At 47.1% G+C, this 16980-nt stretch overlaps 1 protein-coding gene across 2 annotated transcripts in view; it reads left to right on the top strand.

Moving 5' to 3' along the window:
- Positions 1–16980, top strand: part of TET3 (tet methylcytosine dioxygenase 3) — a 77350-nt gene that overhangs the window by 24668 nt on the left and 35702 nt on the right. Inside the window, exon 3 of one of the 2 annotated variants that reach the window (XM_077766265.1) lies at positions 7003–9136. In XM_077766265.1, the coding sequence (XP_077622391.1) occupies positions 7003–9136 (2134 nt within the window). The remainder of the gene's footprint in view (positions 1–7002; positions 9137–16980) is intronic. The other variant, XM_077766266.1, reaches the window with a different exon arrangement.

The following is a 16980-nucleotide window of genomic DNA, read 5'->3' as shown; positions in this document are numbered from 1 at the left end:
GCTTGAGTACTGGAGCTTAGAGTGTACTTGGTCATAGTCACAGGAAGAGATCACAGAAGGTGGCCGTGCATGGTGATTGTGGGACCTGGGTCAGACCCTGTGGTGGGCGGGACTGGTAAAGGAGGGCTAGATCAGGAGGCGCTTGATTCCATTTCTTGTCTTAGCCCTTATATTTAATCATTTGTTTCCATCACCATGGTTCATCCTCATCTCCCTACTGTTGCCTTAGTTCAGGCCCTTGTCATGGTGGCAGTAGTCTCCTATCATGTAGGCCACTGGCCTTGTAGCCTGCAGTCTGACTTCTACAGGGACATTTGATTGCCCCTCCTAAATGTTTTGTTTTGTTTGTGCTGTTTTGTTTGTGCTGCAAGCCACACACCTGTCCTCACCACACGGTTGTGCTCTACAGCTTAACTTTTCCTGGGGCCTGCAGGCCTTCTCAGGAATCTGTGCTTTTCATATGCTCCTCCCACCTCCTGGAATTCCTTCTCCTCCCCCTTCTCCAAAATACCTGCCTATCCCTCAGGTTACTTTGAAGTGAGATTTTTTTTTTTTTAAATGTAATCTCTATGCGCAACATGGGGCTCAAAACCCACAACCTCTGGATCAAGAGTCACTTGCTCTACCAAGACAGCCAGCCAGGTCCCCCCAACGTGAGACCTTTCCTGACACATATGTCCACCTGCTCAGATAGAAGTGACCCCCACCCTGTATAGACTGCTTTCATGGCACTCATATGCTTTAGGGCATTTTTTTATGGTCTGTCTCTTTTCACTTCTAAATGTCTTTTTTTTTTTTTTTTAATTTTTAAATGTTTTATTTATTTCTGAGAGGGCATGAGCAGGGGAGGGTCAGAGAGAGAAGGAGACACAGAATCCAAAGTAGGCTCCAGGCTCTGAGCTAGCTGTCAGCTAGCTGTCATGGGGCCCAAACCCACAACCATGAGATCATGACCTGAGCTGAAGTTGGACACCCAACCGACTGAGCCACCCAGGCACCCCCACTTATAAATGTCTTAATGTTTCTGAAATACAGTCTGGTTTTTATGCCACCCCAAAATTTAGTGGCATAAAGCAGTCATTTTATTATGCTCATGGAGCCTCTGGATTCAGAAGTCAGGGAGGATATGGCATGGGAAGCTTGGCTCTGGTCCTTGATGTTTTAGGGCCTCAGCTGGGGAGGTTCAAAAGCTGGAGGTAACTCGACCCCTGGGCTCGAATCCTTGAAGGATTCCTTCACTCACACATTTGGCAGGTGATGCAACTACTGGCTGGGACTTCTACTCAGACTTTCAGCTCAGACACCTGTATGTAGCCTTTGCATGTGGCCTGGGCTTCCTCACAGCTTAGTGGCTGGGCCCTGACAGTGTGCTGGAAGTCTCCAGGGAAGGTGATGTATCTTTAGCAACAGAGATGGTGGCTGGGATGTGGGCACATAGAGTTGCTTAAAGGGGCCACTGGTAGGTTGACCATTAGAAAGTGTGCACACACACCAAGGATCAAATTAGGGGGAGAGGAATGGGGTGAGAGGGGATAGAACAGAGAGGTGTTCTTGCTTAGAATTGTTTGGGTCTGGTGACTAGGTGCATTGGAAGAACATGGGTCACATTGGGGTTGGGAACATTGGCGAGTGTAAGCACACTGACAAGAATAGGAAATTAGAAAAGGGGCTATTGTAGGTGGGGAGAGGAGTTCAAGTTGAGACAAGTTGAGACAAGTAGACTCTCACTGGGCTTGTAACACGTCCCAGAGATTGGAGCTAGCTAGAGGTAAGCTGAGAGGTCTAGACCAAAAGCAGACATTGGGGGTGGGGCGCCTGGGTGGCTCAGTCGGTTGGGCAGCTCAGGTCATGGTCTCACGGTTCGTGGGTTCAAGCCCCGCTTCGGGCTCTGTGCTGACAGCTAGCTCAGAGCCTGGAGCCCGTTTCAGATTCTTTGTCTCCCACTCTCTCTGGCCCTCCCCTTCTCCCCTTCTCACGCTCTCTCTCTCTCTCAGAAAAAAGAAAAAAATAAAAAAGCAGACATTGGGGAACATCCTTGAAGTGGTGCTTGCTGGAGCCCAGAGGAGAGCAAGGATTGAGGGAGACAGCTTGGAGGGGTTTAGAGCTGGGGCGTTTCTGAACTGAGATTTTGAAAGGGCCTCAACTAGTATCCACCCTCCAGCATTGTCCCATTGTCCTGCTTCTCTGCCAGTAATCACCTGATAACTGTTATGTTCCTTTTTCAAGTCTCCATTGATAAGGACTTGCTGCCTCCTGGTTGTTAGGGGGACAAGATTCAGTGTATTAGCATCTCTTAAGTTTTTTTTTTTTAATTTTCTTAATGTTTTTATTTATTTACTTATGTTTAAAACTTCCTTTTAAGCCCAAGTTCACTTCTCTAAAGCTTTACCCATTTTCTAATTCCATCCCTTAAAGTCACTCAAAACAGTCTGTTGACAGACTTCAGATGTTTAAAGACTTCAGTGAGTTTTATCTTCTTTAGAACCCAAAGGGAGCTGTTCCTCTATGATTTTGAACTGCCTTGCTTGCTCTGCTCTGTGCCTCCTCTGGCGGCCCCAAGGGACACCCTGGTTCAGGCAGGGACTGGCTGGACACAGTGGCGCCATCAGTACCTGTGCTGTGGGTCCTGTTCCAGTCAGGTCATGGCTGTGTGTGTGTCCAGCTATGGCTTGCAACCCGCTAGTGGACTATAAAATCAACTTACATGGTTGCAACCTGCAAGAAAGAAAGAGGGAGGGATTTGTGTGTCTAGTAAGGGAAAATATTCTCTTGCCAACTTATCATATACGTATATAAGCATATAACGGATCATGTTGTAAGATGTATTTCTTGCTGTGGATTATAGTAAAGAAGTTGGAAAAAATCCTGAGTTATAAGACCTTTTGAAACTGCCAAATCATGGGGCACCTGGGTGGCTCAGTCAGTTAAGTGGCCAACCTCGGCTTAGATCATGATCTTGCAGTTCATGAGTTCAGGCCCTTTGTTGGGCTCTGTGCTGACAGCTCAAGAGCCTGGAGCCTGCTTCAGATTCTGTCTGTCTCTCTACCCCCTGCTTGTGCTCTGTCTCACTCTCTCTCTCAAAAATAAGCACTAAAAAAAAAATTTGAAGTTGCCAAGTCATTATATTGCGCGTATCATCAGCGAGTCTTTCACCTCTCCTGATTCCAAAGACAGTGTTATGTGCACTACTGCCGTCTTTGATTTTCACATACATGATTTGGGGCCTAAGGATAAGAAAGACCCTGTTTACCCTGTTAGATTTTTTTTTTCTTTCCATCCTGTTGACCTTTTGACACCGGGTCCTGTCAGTCAACATGGCTCTATCCCTCTTATTTTCAACATCAGCCTATTTAATAAGCATGCCTTCTCTATCATTCTTGATAAATATGTTGAGCAGGACAGTTCTGAGGACAGAGCCCTGCGGCAGACCACTAATGACCTTCCCCCTCCAATTGATAGACCACTTGAGTTTGAGCATGGTCATCCCGCCCGTGGTGAGCCAGCCTGTGTGGCCCTGTAATTAATTCTCTGGCCCGCAAAGGGATCATGGCAGACCCTAGGAAACTTCAGCATCTATTGCCCAAGTTGCAAGTGCAGATGCCCACAGGGGCTTGGCAAGTAACACAAACGAATGAAGCGATCATTAATTCAGGCAATTAATAAGTAACCTGTGACCCCTGGCCTTGGTTTCAAGAAAGCAGATGGTGAGTGTGGGGGTGGCCTGGAGCCTATTGCTCATCTGCCGGGTGGAAGTGTGGACCTTCAAGATAATCTGGGTTTCATGTAAAATTGGACTTTTTTTTAAGTGTTAGCAAGACAAACAAACAAAAAAACTGTATAGGCCAAACAAAACAGATCTGCAGCTGATTTGGCCTACAGCCCTTAAACTGCCTTGCTTGCTTGAGTTTGTGATCTGCGAGGCAGGGTCTCCCCATCCCCTGGCCCAATGACCATATGACACAAAAACAAATTCATTGAATGTTGATGGGTTGATGGCCTTTGTTGAACCTGGCTCTTTGTGGTTCGTTCCCTCAGTTGCCCATTCAGGAATCTTACTGGGGCAGCTCTCGCTCAGTGGACTAAAGTTAGAACGATCCCTGCCCTTTGCCTGCCTGAAGGCACCTTCTCCTGGTGGCGCATTTCTTCCGGGATCAGCAGGTGTTGAGGAATGGATTAGTGGGATCCGCTGGTGGAGAAACTGGAGTTTAGAGTTTCTCAAAATCTCCCCACCCATCCTGGCTTTACTTTCCCTCCTTTTTGTGTCCACTCTGCCCTTTCTTTTTTTGGTCTGAAGAGCATTTTCTTTCCCAGGAAATTGAGAGGCACAAGCGCCAGCCTAGCCCTTCCTTGTTCTTATTCACAAACCAAAAATAACTTTTTAAATCCTTTTAGTTGTCTTGACCATTTTGGGGAAGCCTCAGCTCACACAGCATTAGTCTTCCTGACACTGTTTTTGTAAATCCATGCTACTCCCTCATGTTTCTTCTGGGTTATGCATGCTCCTTCTGTCTTTTACACAGAAGCATGCAAAAATTGGCTGCTTCAGACTTTGTAGCCTTTGCTGTCATGTTAGTTTAGGTTTCTGAGAAGAAGGGAAGGGACCACTGGGTGATCAACTACATTCCTAGGAGAAAGGTTTCTTTCCTAGTTCCACATTTAGAGAGATGGTCAGGAAAAGGCAGCATAGTCCATGGCCAGTGGGGGGATGGGAAGCCTTTCCCAGGGCTGTAAGGGTGTTACTACAGCAGCTGTGGGCAGGAGGTGCAGAAGTGGTTATGATTTGGACTTTGTCTTGAAGGAGCTACCATATGGTGGAGGAGGCAGCTGCTTGAATAATGGTAGAAGTGTATTAAAAGCGCAAATAGAGGCATCTACAAGGTGCCGTGAGAGCCCAGGGGAAGGAGCTATATAGGTATGTCTGCCAACCAGGTCGGGGAGGAGGTGACATTGAGCTGGTGCTTGAAGGATAAGTCAGAGTGGCCCCACAGAGGCTGGGCAGGGCATTCCTGGCAATGAGAACTGCACGTGCAAATCTCAGAAAAGTCTGTTGGAAAAGCATGAGAGTCCTTGGTGACCAGAGTTGGGGCAATGACAAGGATGGGGTGAGCCTCTGCTCACCTCCCACGGGGGTGATCCCAAATCCCACCTTCTCATCACTGCTTTGGAGCCCAGGATGGCCACTTCTGACAGTCTGAGGACTAGTATCTTTTTAGCACTCTGTTTAATACACTTTATTTTACTGTTTATAGAAAGGTTGCAAGAAAAGTACCTGGGACTCCCACATACTAAAACTGTTCACATTTCACTTTGTCATTTTCTGTATGTGTGTATATTTTTTATATGCATATAATACTTTTCTGAACCACTTGAGATGGTTAGAGATACTCCGTTCCTTTACCCTGAATACTTCAGCGTGTGTATGTGCACGCGTGCGCACATCCTAAGGACAAAGACAATCTTTTACATAATCAGAGTAAAATAATCCAAGTCAAGAAGACTGACACAGTGTGATCTTATCCACGTCTGTATTCAAACTGCATCAAATGTCCCAATGGTGTACCTTCAAGCTGTTTTCCCCAGTCCAAGATCTAACCCACGAGCATGCATTTCATGGTCTTGTGTCTTCAGTAAGCTAAAGACGTTTGCAGAGATGTTTGTCTTTCTTGCCTTTGAAATTTTTGAAGAAGATAATCCAGGTGCTATCTTGCATGCCCTCCAGTTTGGATTTATCTGATGTTTCCTCATAATTAGATTCAGGTTGTACATTTTGGCTGGAATTCTGTGTGAGTGATGTTATAACCTTCTCAGTGTATCATATCAAGAATCTCATGACGTTGGTTGCAATATTGGTAATGATAACTTCAATCATTTGCTTAAGGTGGTGTCTGCCAGATTTCTCTTTACTATTATAACTCAGTGATTTTTGAGGAGATACTTTGAGACCATGTATACAACCTGTGCCCCATCAGGCTTTCACCTGCTAATTGTAGCATCCACTGAGAACTTTCCAAATCCATCATTCCTCCTATTTTTTTTTTGTTGGCATTCTGTTGTAAGGAAGAGCTTTCCTTACTGGAGGGATGAATTCTGCACAGTGAATTTGCATCTTTGTATTAGTTTTAAGTTGCTGGGCAGGGCCACCTGGCTCCTTCCTTTTTATGCCCTCCCCCTCCTTGTACTTAGCTGGATATCAAGTATAGTGGTGGTTCTTGGGCTTGGGAAGAGGCCTGGATCTTCATCCAAATAGCAACTTGCTTGTTACTGGCATGACCATCTCAGCAGGGGGGCTAAGCGCGCACAGTGTCCAATCATCAGTGTTTCCCTCTGGCCTGGCTGGGGCTGGGAGTGGGAATGTCATCTTGTCGCCAGCTCTCGGAGCTCAGCCAGGACTTAAGTGAGGACAGTAACCGGCAGAGGAAAAAAAAAAAAAAACAACTGTGGGTTCCTTCCCACTGAAAAGCTCTGGCTGACCCCTTGTCCAGACTGCATTTGTTTATCAGAGTTGTTTGCTCCCTCTCTGTACACACATGCACACACGCTGCACACTTACGGCATATTGCTAGTTGATGTGCTTGGTCAACTTTCTCTTGACAGAGACCAAAATCCACATGGTCCTGGTGTCACTTTGGTTATTGAGAGTTAAAGATCTTCTTCGGGACTCCTTAAGAAACACTTGGTTTCTGGGGAGCCTTGTCAGTATGATTGATCTTAGGCTGTAAAAGGACCTGAGCAACATTTAGAATTCTGGATTAGGACCTTTTAAAGACCTACCTTTCATTTTTGTTGGCGCAGCTAGCTGGGAAAGGAGACCTGAAGATGAAGAAGAGTTCAGGTTCAAGCTGTATCAGAGACAGAATGTGCAAGAAAGGCAGGGTTTGGGTGTGCGTCTGAATGCTGTGAAGCAGGACAGTGCTTTTCTAATAGTGTGGCTCATCTTTTTCCTTTTCTCTCTCTCTCTCTCTCTCTCTCTCTCTCTTTCTCTCTCTCTCTCTCTTTCTTCAGACAGGCTCAGAGCTCAGCCCAGTTGATGGACCTGTTCCAGGTCAGATGGACTCAGGGCCAGTGTACCATGGGGACTCACGGCAGCTAAGCGCCTCAGGGGCGCCAGTCAATGGTGCTAGAGAACCTGCCGGCCCCAGTCTGCTGGGGACTGGGGGTCCTTGGCGAGTAGACCAGAAGCCCGACTGGGACCCTGCCCCGGGCTCAGCTCACACTGCTCGCCTGGAAGATGCCCACGATCTGGTGGCCTTTTCGGCTGTGGCCGAAGCTGTGTCCTCTTACGGGGCCCTCAGCACCCGGCTCTATGAAACCTTCAACCGTGAGATGAGTCGCGAGGCTGGGAACAACAACAGGGGACCCCGGTCAGGGCCCGAGGGCTGCTCCGCTGGCAGCGAAGATCTGGACACGCTACAGACAGCCCTGGCCCTCGCTCGGCATGGCATGAAGCCACCCAACTGCAACTGCGATGGCCCGGAATGCCCTGACTACCTCGAGTGGCTGGAGGGGAAAATCAAGTCTGTGGTCGTGGAGGGAGGGGAAGAGCGGCCCAGGCTCCCAGGGACTCTACCTTCTGGTGAGGCTGGCCTCCCAGCACCCAGCACCAGGCCACTCCTCAGCTCTGAGGTCCCCCAGATACCTCCCCCAGAGGGCCTGCCCCTGTCCCAGAGCGCCCTGAGCATCGCCAAGGAAAAGAACATCAGCCTGCAGACGGCCATCGCCATTGAGGCCCTCACACAGCTCTCCTCTGCCCTCCCTCAGCCTTCCCACTCCACCTCCCAGGCTTCTTGCCCCCTCCCTGAGGCCTTGTCCCCTCCTGCCCCTTTCCGGTCTCCCCAGTCCTACCTCCGGGCCCCCTCGTGGCCTGTGGTCCCCGCTGAAGAGCATGCATCCTTTGCTCCTGATAGCCCTGCCTTCCCTCCGACAACTCCTAGAACAGAGTTTCCTGAAGCCTGGGGCACTGACACCCCACCAGCAACTCCCCGGAGCTCTTGGCCCATGCCCCGCCCAAGCCCTGACCCCATGGCTGAACTGGAGCAGTTGTTGGGCAGTGCCAGTGATTACATCCAGTCAGTATTCAAGCGGCCTGAGGCCCTGCCCACCAAGCCCAAGGTCAAGGTGGAGGTGCCCTCTTCCTCCCCAGCCCCGTCCTCATCCCCCGTGCTCCAGAGGGAGGCTCCCACAGCACCTGCAGAGCCTGACACCCACCAGAAGGCCCAGACCGCCCTGCAGCAGCACCTTCACCATAAGCGCACTCTTTTCCTGGACCAGGCCCACGATGCCTCCTTCCCCCCTCCCTCGGAGCCTCCTGCTCCGGGCTGGTGGGCCCCACCAAGCTCACCTGCCCCACGGCCTCCAGATAGACCACCCAAGGAGAAGAAGAAGAAGCCCCTGGCACCAGCTGGAGGTCCCGTGGGAACTGAGAAAGCCACCCCTGGGATCAAGCCCAGTGTTCGGAAGCCCATTCAGATCAAGAAGTCCAGGCCACGGGAAGCACAGCCTCTCTTCCCGCCTCTGCGGCAAATCGTCCTGGAAGGGCTGAGGTCCCCAGCCGCTGAGGATGCGCAGGCACATCCACCTGCCCCTATCCCCGCTTCACAGGGCTCTGCTGTCCCCCTGCCCCCAGAACCTTCTCTTGCGCTATTTGCACCTAGTCCCTCCGGGGACAGCCTGCTGCCCCCTACTCAGGAAATGAGACCCCCTAGCCCGATGGTGACCCTGCAGCCAGGCTCCGCCGGCCCTCTTCCCCCTGCCGATGACAAGCTGGAAGAGCTCATCCGGCAGTTTGAAGCTGAATTTGGGGATAGCTTTGGGCTTCCTGGCCCCCCGTCTGTGCCCATTCAGGACCCCGAGAACCAGCCAACATGTCTCCCAGCCCCCGAGAGTCCTTTTTCTACACGTTCCCCCAAGCAAATCAAGATAGAATCTTCGGGGGCTGTGACTGTGCTCTCAACCACCTGCTTCCATTCAGAGGAGGGAGGCCAGGAGGCCACACCCACCAAGGCCGAGAACCCACTTACACCCACCCTCAGTGGCTTCCTGGAGTCGCCTCTTAAGTACCTGGACACACCCACCAAGAGTCTGCTGGACACACCTGCAAAGAGAGCCCAGGCTGAGTTCCCCACGTGCGATTGTGTTGGTAAGTCCACCTGGGTATCAGGGAAAGAAGCCTGGTGGGCCTGGGTTTCTGGACTCGTTCTGTTGTCTGGCAAACATTGTGTGCCAGTCATCCTGCTGGAGGCTCATAAGCTAGAAAAGAGCTCATAAGCTAGCGGGAAAGACACTGAAAGAAACAGATAATGATGGGGCATGTCAGTGGAGCTGGGCATGGGTGCTTTGTCGCACAGATGGAGGCAAAGGCATCACGGAGGCCTTCCTATGGGAGGTGGCGGTGCTTGTGTGTTGAGGCCTGAGCTTGGTGGCTATGAGGGGGTGGGGCTTTATTTGGACTGCTCTTGGTGTAGGGGGAGCAGAAGGAGAGGAGTACATGTGGGTATGAACAAAGGTGGCCTGAGATGCAGCCACGGGCCAGATCTTGTACAACATGACCTGAGGTCAGGAGTCTGACTTGATCTCAGAGGTAATAGCTCCTGAGGGTTTTAGAGCAAGTAGTGACTTGTCACCTTGTGCTTCTGAAAGACTCTTCTGGCTTGTGGTGAGGAGGAAAGCCTGCCTGGTGGGGAACCTATAAGAAAGGTGTCATGAGCCAAATAAGAAATAACAATGGCCAGATTGAGAGAGTGGGTGGGTGAAGGGCCTCTCAGGAGGAGGGCATGTGGGGAAAGGATGGCCTAGGTCTCTACCTTGGTGATGCTGGTCCCCAGAAAACCTATTTGGAGGAGGGGTGATGAGTTTGGCCAGGCAGAAAGCCTAGAGCTGAGCTGTGGGTTTGGACGTAGTTTGCATCAGGTAGTAGCTGAGGCTGTATGGGTAAGAGCACTGAGGAATTGGTCCATTTCTGAGCCTTGCCTTCCAGTAAAACCACAGCCAAGGCTGTGAGGACCGCTCCTGGGGACTTCTGTCCTGGAAGTCAGTGATGCATCAGGAAGCCCCAGGTCCATGCTAGGCTGTGGCTCTTTGCTGTTTATGAAGTGTTCTATGAAAGATGTGTTTCAGATATTGCTCAAAAAGCACATTAATGGTGGTGAGGAGCATGTTGAAATTCTTGTGATTTCATGATACACAAAACAAGTATTACAAAAAGTCTGTGTTCTCTACTTATTAAAATCAATTAATATTAGGTCAACTGTGTCTTTAGTTGGGATGTGATTAGCTGGGGTCACACAATTATGTGATTAGTTGTCAGTAAGGAGGAGCTGGGCTGTTCTGCCCACTCTAGCTACGCCAGACTCCTGTACTCCAGACAAGGAGCTTGGGGAACAAGGAAAAGTTGGCCGCCGTGTGTCTATCTGGGAGTGAACAGAAGTAGAGGGTCCTGCCAAACGCTCACAGGCATGTTTTGGGATCATGGTTCCCATCAAGGACTAACCCTGTTCGTTCTTGGATCTCAGTAATGAGATGCCTTTAGGGGCCTCCTTATTTCTCAGCATTTTAGAGAGGCTTATTCTGATCATAGGAATTGGGCCCTTCCCTTTGCCCTTTTCTTTCTTTGCCTTGGTGTGTGTCTGTCCCATCTGCCTGATACTTAGTACATTGTTAGGTATTTCTTCCCCTGCAGATAAGACATAACCTTACATAATGTTTAGGCCATAGTTGGTCCTTATTAAATATTAAATATATTAAATATTTTAAGGGGCTCCTGGGTGGCTCTGTCGGTTAAGGGGCTGTCTTCAGCCTAGGTCATGATCTTGCCATTCTGAGTTCGAGCCCCATGTCTGGTGCTGACAGCTCAGAGCCTGGAACTTGTTTTGGATTCTGTGTCTCCCTCTAGCTCTCTGCCCCTCCTCTTCTCTGTGTCTCTCTCTCTCTTTCATCTNCAAGCCCCACATCAGGCTCTATGCTGACAGCTCAGAGCATGGAGCCTGCTTCGGATTCTGTGTCCCCACCCCCTGCCCCTTCCCAGCTTCTTCATGCTCGCACTCTCTCTCTCTTCTTCTCTCTCAAAAATAAATGAAAAAACATTACAAAAATAATGTTTTAATTGTTGAATTCAATTATATGGATATGATGTTTAATCAGTTTTTTTGTGTTTTTTTGAGAGAGAGAGGGCACAAGTGAGCTAAGGGCAGAGAGAGAGACTCCCACGAAGGGTAGAGGAGAGAGAGAGAGAGAGGGAGAGAGGGAGAGAGGCGGGTCTCAAACTCACCTGATGCGGGACTCAAACTCACCAACCATGAGATCATGACCTGAGCTGAAGTCAGATGGTTAACTGACTGAACCACCCAGGCACTCCTGATCAAAATAGTTTTTTAAATTTGAACTCTAATTCCATCACTTCCTCATGCATAAAATGAAAAGATAATAGCATCCCCTCACCAGGGCAGTTGGAAGGTTTAAATTAGTTAAAATGTAGAAATCACTTAGAACTGTGTCTGGCACATAGTAAACACTAGAAGAGTGTTAGCTGTCACCAATCCTGTTGAGTGCAGTAAGGCAAGAGAAAGAAGTCAAAGCATACGTATTACGAAGGAAGAAAAGTATTGGCTGTTACTTTATTCATCAGTCATGTATTGATTACTAGCTCTGTACTAACTACCGTTAAGAAGAAAAATTAGGAGGCATGGCTCCTCTCTGAAGGACTCTGTGGTCTGCTTGAAGAAACAACAGAAACAATAAGATATTCAGTCACCCATTCAACAGCTGTTGGCCAAGTGCCTGTGTAGTCATATGGATGTGGCTAAACTGTAAAAGCCAAGAGCCCTCTGAAACCCCAGGCTTGGTTGTCATTATGGAGGGTTCTGTTTTCTTTTGGAAACTTGTTCCAAGCCGGGTTTTGAAACCTGTAGTAATCACCAATGGGGAGAGGGGAGACGGTGGCTACTGAAGCCCCCTGTTGGGGGCAGCAGAGCAGGCTGACAGGCTGTAAGGCCGGCAGTGCAGGGATGGACCTGAACCCTCAGGGTTCCACGTTCCACCAGAGAGGATAAGTCTCAGCTTGAAGCTGGTGAGCAGAGGAGCAGGCAGGAGAGCGTCAGCATCACGGAAACCCCAGGCAGCTGCTGGACTCCCCGCCTGGAAGGTGGGGCTGTGGGCAAGAGATAAGGGGAGTGGAGAGTCCTACCACCAGTCATTTATTGTTCCCCATTTGTGTTTTATCTGTATCTTCTCCTAAACAGAGAATTAGAACCAAACTTACCTCATGGTGGTGGTAAATGTTAAATTCTGGGGAAGTGCTTAGTCGGAAACAACCCACAGACCTAAGCAGTACATAAATGATCATCTCACCTACATAAGAAAAGGGGGCGGAGGGGGCGGCTGCTGGGTGGCTTAGTCGTTTGAGCGTTTGACTTCAGCTCAGGTCATGATCTTATGGTTCATGGGTTTGGGCCCCGCATTGGGCTCTGTGCTAACAGCTCAGAGCCTGCAGCCTGCTTCAGATTTTGTGTCTCCCACTCTCTGCCTCTCCCCTGCTCACACTCTGTCTCTCTCAAAAATGAATAAAAACATTTGGGGGAAAAAAAGGAAAAATAAAAAGAATAGAAGGAAATACATCAATAGTGGTTGTCTCTGTGGTCAGACAGTGGGTGACTTTTCCTTTCTATGTTTCCTGAACCTTCTATAATGAAATGTGTATTTTATGATCAAGAAATGTTTTGAAAGTGTATCCTAGAAGTAGCTTGGAAGATATATTAGTGAAGGATAATAACTTTGTGGCAGAAAACTGGTTAGGAAGCTACTGATAATAATAATAATAATAATAATGGGAATAGTAATAATATTTATGAAACACTTGCTCTAGTCCAGGGACCATGCCAAGTACTTTACAGGTAGTCGTTTTATCCTTATAACACCTATATGAGGGGGATGCTATAAGTTCCATCTTAACGATGAAGGAAACAAACTCTGATTCAGTAATTTACCCAGGTCCACATCTGCACATGGTAAAAGTGAGATTTGAACCTAGGCAGTTAGACTCTTATATTGTTTGAGAAAAGAGTCCTAAGTAAAATCGTGGTATTAGGTGTGAAGAGGGGCAAATAAGAAGGGATTCACTTGGAAACAGTTTCTTGAGGTGCTGGGGTTCGTGTTCGGGAAAGCCATCTTGTTTTCCAGAACCATCTGGAGACCTTACTTCTGGACAGTTGCTTCCATCAGCTAATATGGCAGAATTGTCTCTGTGAACTCGAGCTCAGGACAAGGGATAGAAATAAAGGCTGCTCACTCTGGGGTTAATATCAGATGGGAACTGTCTCATATTCCAGAAACTCATCCCCTCCACAGTGGTAGGTAGAGAGGTGCAGATGGCAGGCCAGCATAAGGAAGAATTTTCCATGGGAAGTGACACTGAAATTTGGAGATGCCATCATGCCCTAACAACAAACAACTTTATAAAAGCACAAAAAGATTTTTTTTACAAATAGTTTATTGTCAAATTAGTTTCCATATAACACCCAGTGCTCATGCCCATCTCCCTCCTCCCCCCTCACACCCATCTGTCCTCAGTATGTTCTCAGCATTCAAGATTCTCTCATGGTTTGTCTCTCTCCCTCTCCCCCACCANTCTTCTGCCCATTTCTTCACTGAGTTGTTTGTTTTTTGGGTGTGGAGTTTGGTGAGTTCCTTATAGATTAAAAGCACAAAAAGATTTTATAGCACAGCAAAAGAAACTTAATATTCAATATGGTGGTTTTTGCCAAATAGGCAATTGTTGCCAATATAGGCTTTACTGGATAGCCAAAAACCTAAACACCAAGAGCACTGTTTTTCCCTTGTATACACACCATGAGTTTCTGAAGATATGGATGGCATTCATATGGACCTATTCTCCAAATCTTGAAATACTAGAATTAAAGGCACCCCTTGAAGCTTCAAAGAAATACATTTAGAAGATATGAAAGGAAATGCCTTCCCCCAGAAGGTAGTATGGTATGTACAGGTTTGGGGAGTCTTAGGACAGGTTGAAGTTCTATATTGAATTATTGGAGGAAGAGAGTATTGATATATTTCTAATATTTTGGACACACGTTTGAGATCCCCTTAACCATCCTATAATACAACTGCCAGAGACAAGATATGAGCTGCAATAACTAGGCCCTCTATGTATTTTTATCTATGCTTAGAAATGGAGAGATTTACAAGAGCCAGTTTAGGACCAGGAATGAGTTCAGATGACTTTTTAGTGGGAAAGCATCCTTCGAGATCATCTGCTTATCCTTTCATAGTTAAGGAAACAGGCTTATGTTAACTTTTGAATCTTGCCCTGGTTTCTCTGAGTAGCATCCCACAGGCAGCTGGAGACATTAAACTGTAGGAAAAACAGATTAGGAGTTAGATTGTAGGAGTCGCCTTCATTGAAATGCTGTATTTTTATCCAGTTGGTCATCCTGCCCTAAAGAAGTAGCCAAAGGCTAATACAAGAAAAAGCCTCTCCTTTTGCCTAGAGCATGGTCAAAGTCTAGGCACAGGAAGGATGTTGTCCAGAAAACGTGGTTGGTAGCAGTGTCCACTGGGTAGCTTTAGTATAGACCATAGTTCTGAATGCGGGGCACAGAGAATTCCCTCTGTTCATGGGAAGTAATGGAAAGTCTACTCCCTATAGTTTTTATGAGAAGGTATCCCTGCCCCTCTGCCTCTCATTCAGTTTGAGATGAAGAGGAACTTCATGTGTTTTAAGTATTTTTTTTAGACAGTGGAATATTTGGATCCCTGCATAAAGGTGGAGAATATGACTTTGGGTAGGAGAGTATCAGAAAGAAGTTCCTGGAGGAGGTGATGTTTGACTGAGTTTTAAAGGATAAGTGGAAGTTTAATGGATTAATAGGAGGAAGGTGGAGTGTTCCAGGCAAAGGGACCTGAAAATTATGGAGATGAAAAATACTTGAAAAACCACATGAAGATGTAGAGATGAGAAGACGTGGGGAAATACAAGTAGTTCTGGTGTGACTGGTATATTGGATGAAAGATTGGGAGTGGCCGGCGCGGGAGGGGGGAGGTGTTCAGGGGAAAAGGAGATGATACCAAAAGCAGAAAAACCAGTTTGCAAGCTCAGGCGTGGTTCAGGCAAGAAATAATCAGTGCCTGAACTCAGAGAATGACATTGAGTAGAGGGACAAAGAGGAGTGGATGGATAAGAGTAAGATTAGGAAAAAGAACTAACAGCTGGACATAAGAGTAAGGAAGAAAAGGGGCACCTGGGTGGCTCAGTCAGTTGAGTGCCCAACTCTTGGTTTCAGCTCAGGTTGTGATCTCACAGTTTGTGGGTTCGAGGCCCACATCAGGCTGTGAGCTGATAGCACAGAGCCTGCTTGGGATTCAGTCTCTTCCTCTCTCTCTGCCCCTCCCCTGCTCATCCTCTCCCTCTCTCTCAAAATAAACATACATTAAAAAAATAAAATCGTACCTGTTTAAAAAAAGAAAAAAAGAAAGAAAGAAAGAGTAGGGAAGAAGAAAGAGTCACAGGTAACTCCTGAAGTTTCTGGGTAGATGGTGGTGCCATTCACCAAGAATCAAAATACTGGGAAGGAAGGAAATTTGACATCCAGACATCCAGGTATATGTGGCCTGAAGGTGTGCATCCATGTGGTTCTGTGACTTGGAGATTCTAGAGCAAACTAATGGTAGTAGAAGTTTTCATTCTGATCATTTCACCAGGTTAAATGTATAGACTGAGAGGAGGTGTGCAAAGGGAGGATACTAGCATTTAGAGGGTCTCAAATAGGGGGCTGTGAAGGAGGTATGGAAGAGAGGTGGAAAGAAATTGAGGAGAGGGAAGGTTAAAGGACCAGCACATAGTTTGGGAAGTTGGGAGGTCTAAGAACCCAGGATTTAATACTGAATTCTTCTTTGTCTTCCACGATGTGTTGTTACATGTGCACTAGTCTCATCAGTTAAATCCTAGGTTCCTTAGGATCAGGGACTGAATTTCTAGAACATTCAGACTAGTGCTGAGCAGTGTGGTAAGTGCTCTTCGTATTTTTTGGTTAACTGGTCAACCTTATTCTACTTCTATATTTAAATTCTGCAAAGACGTCAGATGGGTTTAGGCATGATCTCCTTCCCTTTAATTTTTGTCATTAGTGAGTGTACCCATGTTATAAAGGTATTTGTATCTATGACCAGCAGGCCTGGCATGCTGCCTACAGGCAGTGTGACCTGTGATTTTAGTTTAAAAAAAAAAACAAAAAACCTCATCTAGCCCACCTAATACAGGGTACAGCCCAACCATCTACCTGCTCACTGTGAGGATTTCTGATTGCTAGGAAGCAATGAGCTAGTAGTTGGCTATTGACTGTCATGGAAATAAAATCTAATTAGTTATATAAGCTTAAGCTGTTCAGCTTGAAGTACACTGAAATTGATATAGGAAACTGAGGCATTTGTATAGGATTGTTTGGAAAAAGAAGACCAGTACATGAAATGTTTGTGTGATCTTGACACCTGTGCATTAATTATACCAGTCATCAGTCGTCTCTCTCAATGTCATAAAGGCAAGAAATGCCTGGGCCTGTGCTTCATGTCTATCCCTAGCCATCACATCTCCTGGGAAAGTGTGAGTGCCTTAGTCTCTGTATAGAGAGGGGTGGGGGAAGATGGGAGAGGTTCATTTAGAAATTAAGCATCCTTCTTTCTGTTAGGCAGTCATGAGTAATTTCTTGTGTTTAGTATCTCTTGTGGATAGCAGAAAGGATACATTTCATTCTCTCCCTAGCCTAGTGCAGAAGTAGAACAGAGGATGTTTTTCTGTCTTAATGAGCATAAAATTAAGTGCATAGGGCGAAGAAGAGCACCTAGAGCCACATAACCAGCATTTGCTCAAAAATTGGATTTTCTTCTCCTGAGCTCTGCCCTGGAGCTTCCTACCATGTATTTTAGGGAAATTTTTCACTTCTTTCTGCTCCAGCTGCTCAAAACGAAACATAAAAC

The sequence above is a fragment of the Crocuta crocuta genome, unplaced genomic scaffold (assembly GCF_008692635.1).
Source record: "Crocuta crocuta isolate KB4526 unplaced genomic scaffold, BGI_CrCroc_1.0 scaffold113, whole genome shotgun sequence".
NCBI lineage: Eukaryota > Metazoa > Chordata > Mammalia > Carnivora > Hyaenidae > Crocuta > Crocuta crocuta.
The sequence above is the reverse complement of the archived record's forward strand: the minus strand, read 5'-3'. Positions and strand labels throughout refer to the sequence as shown.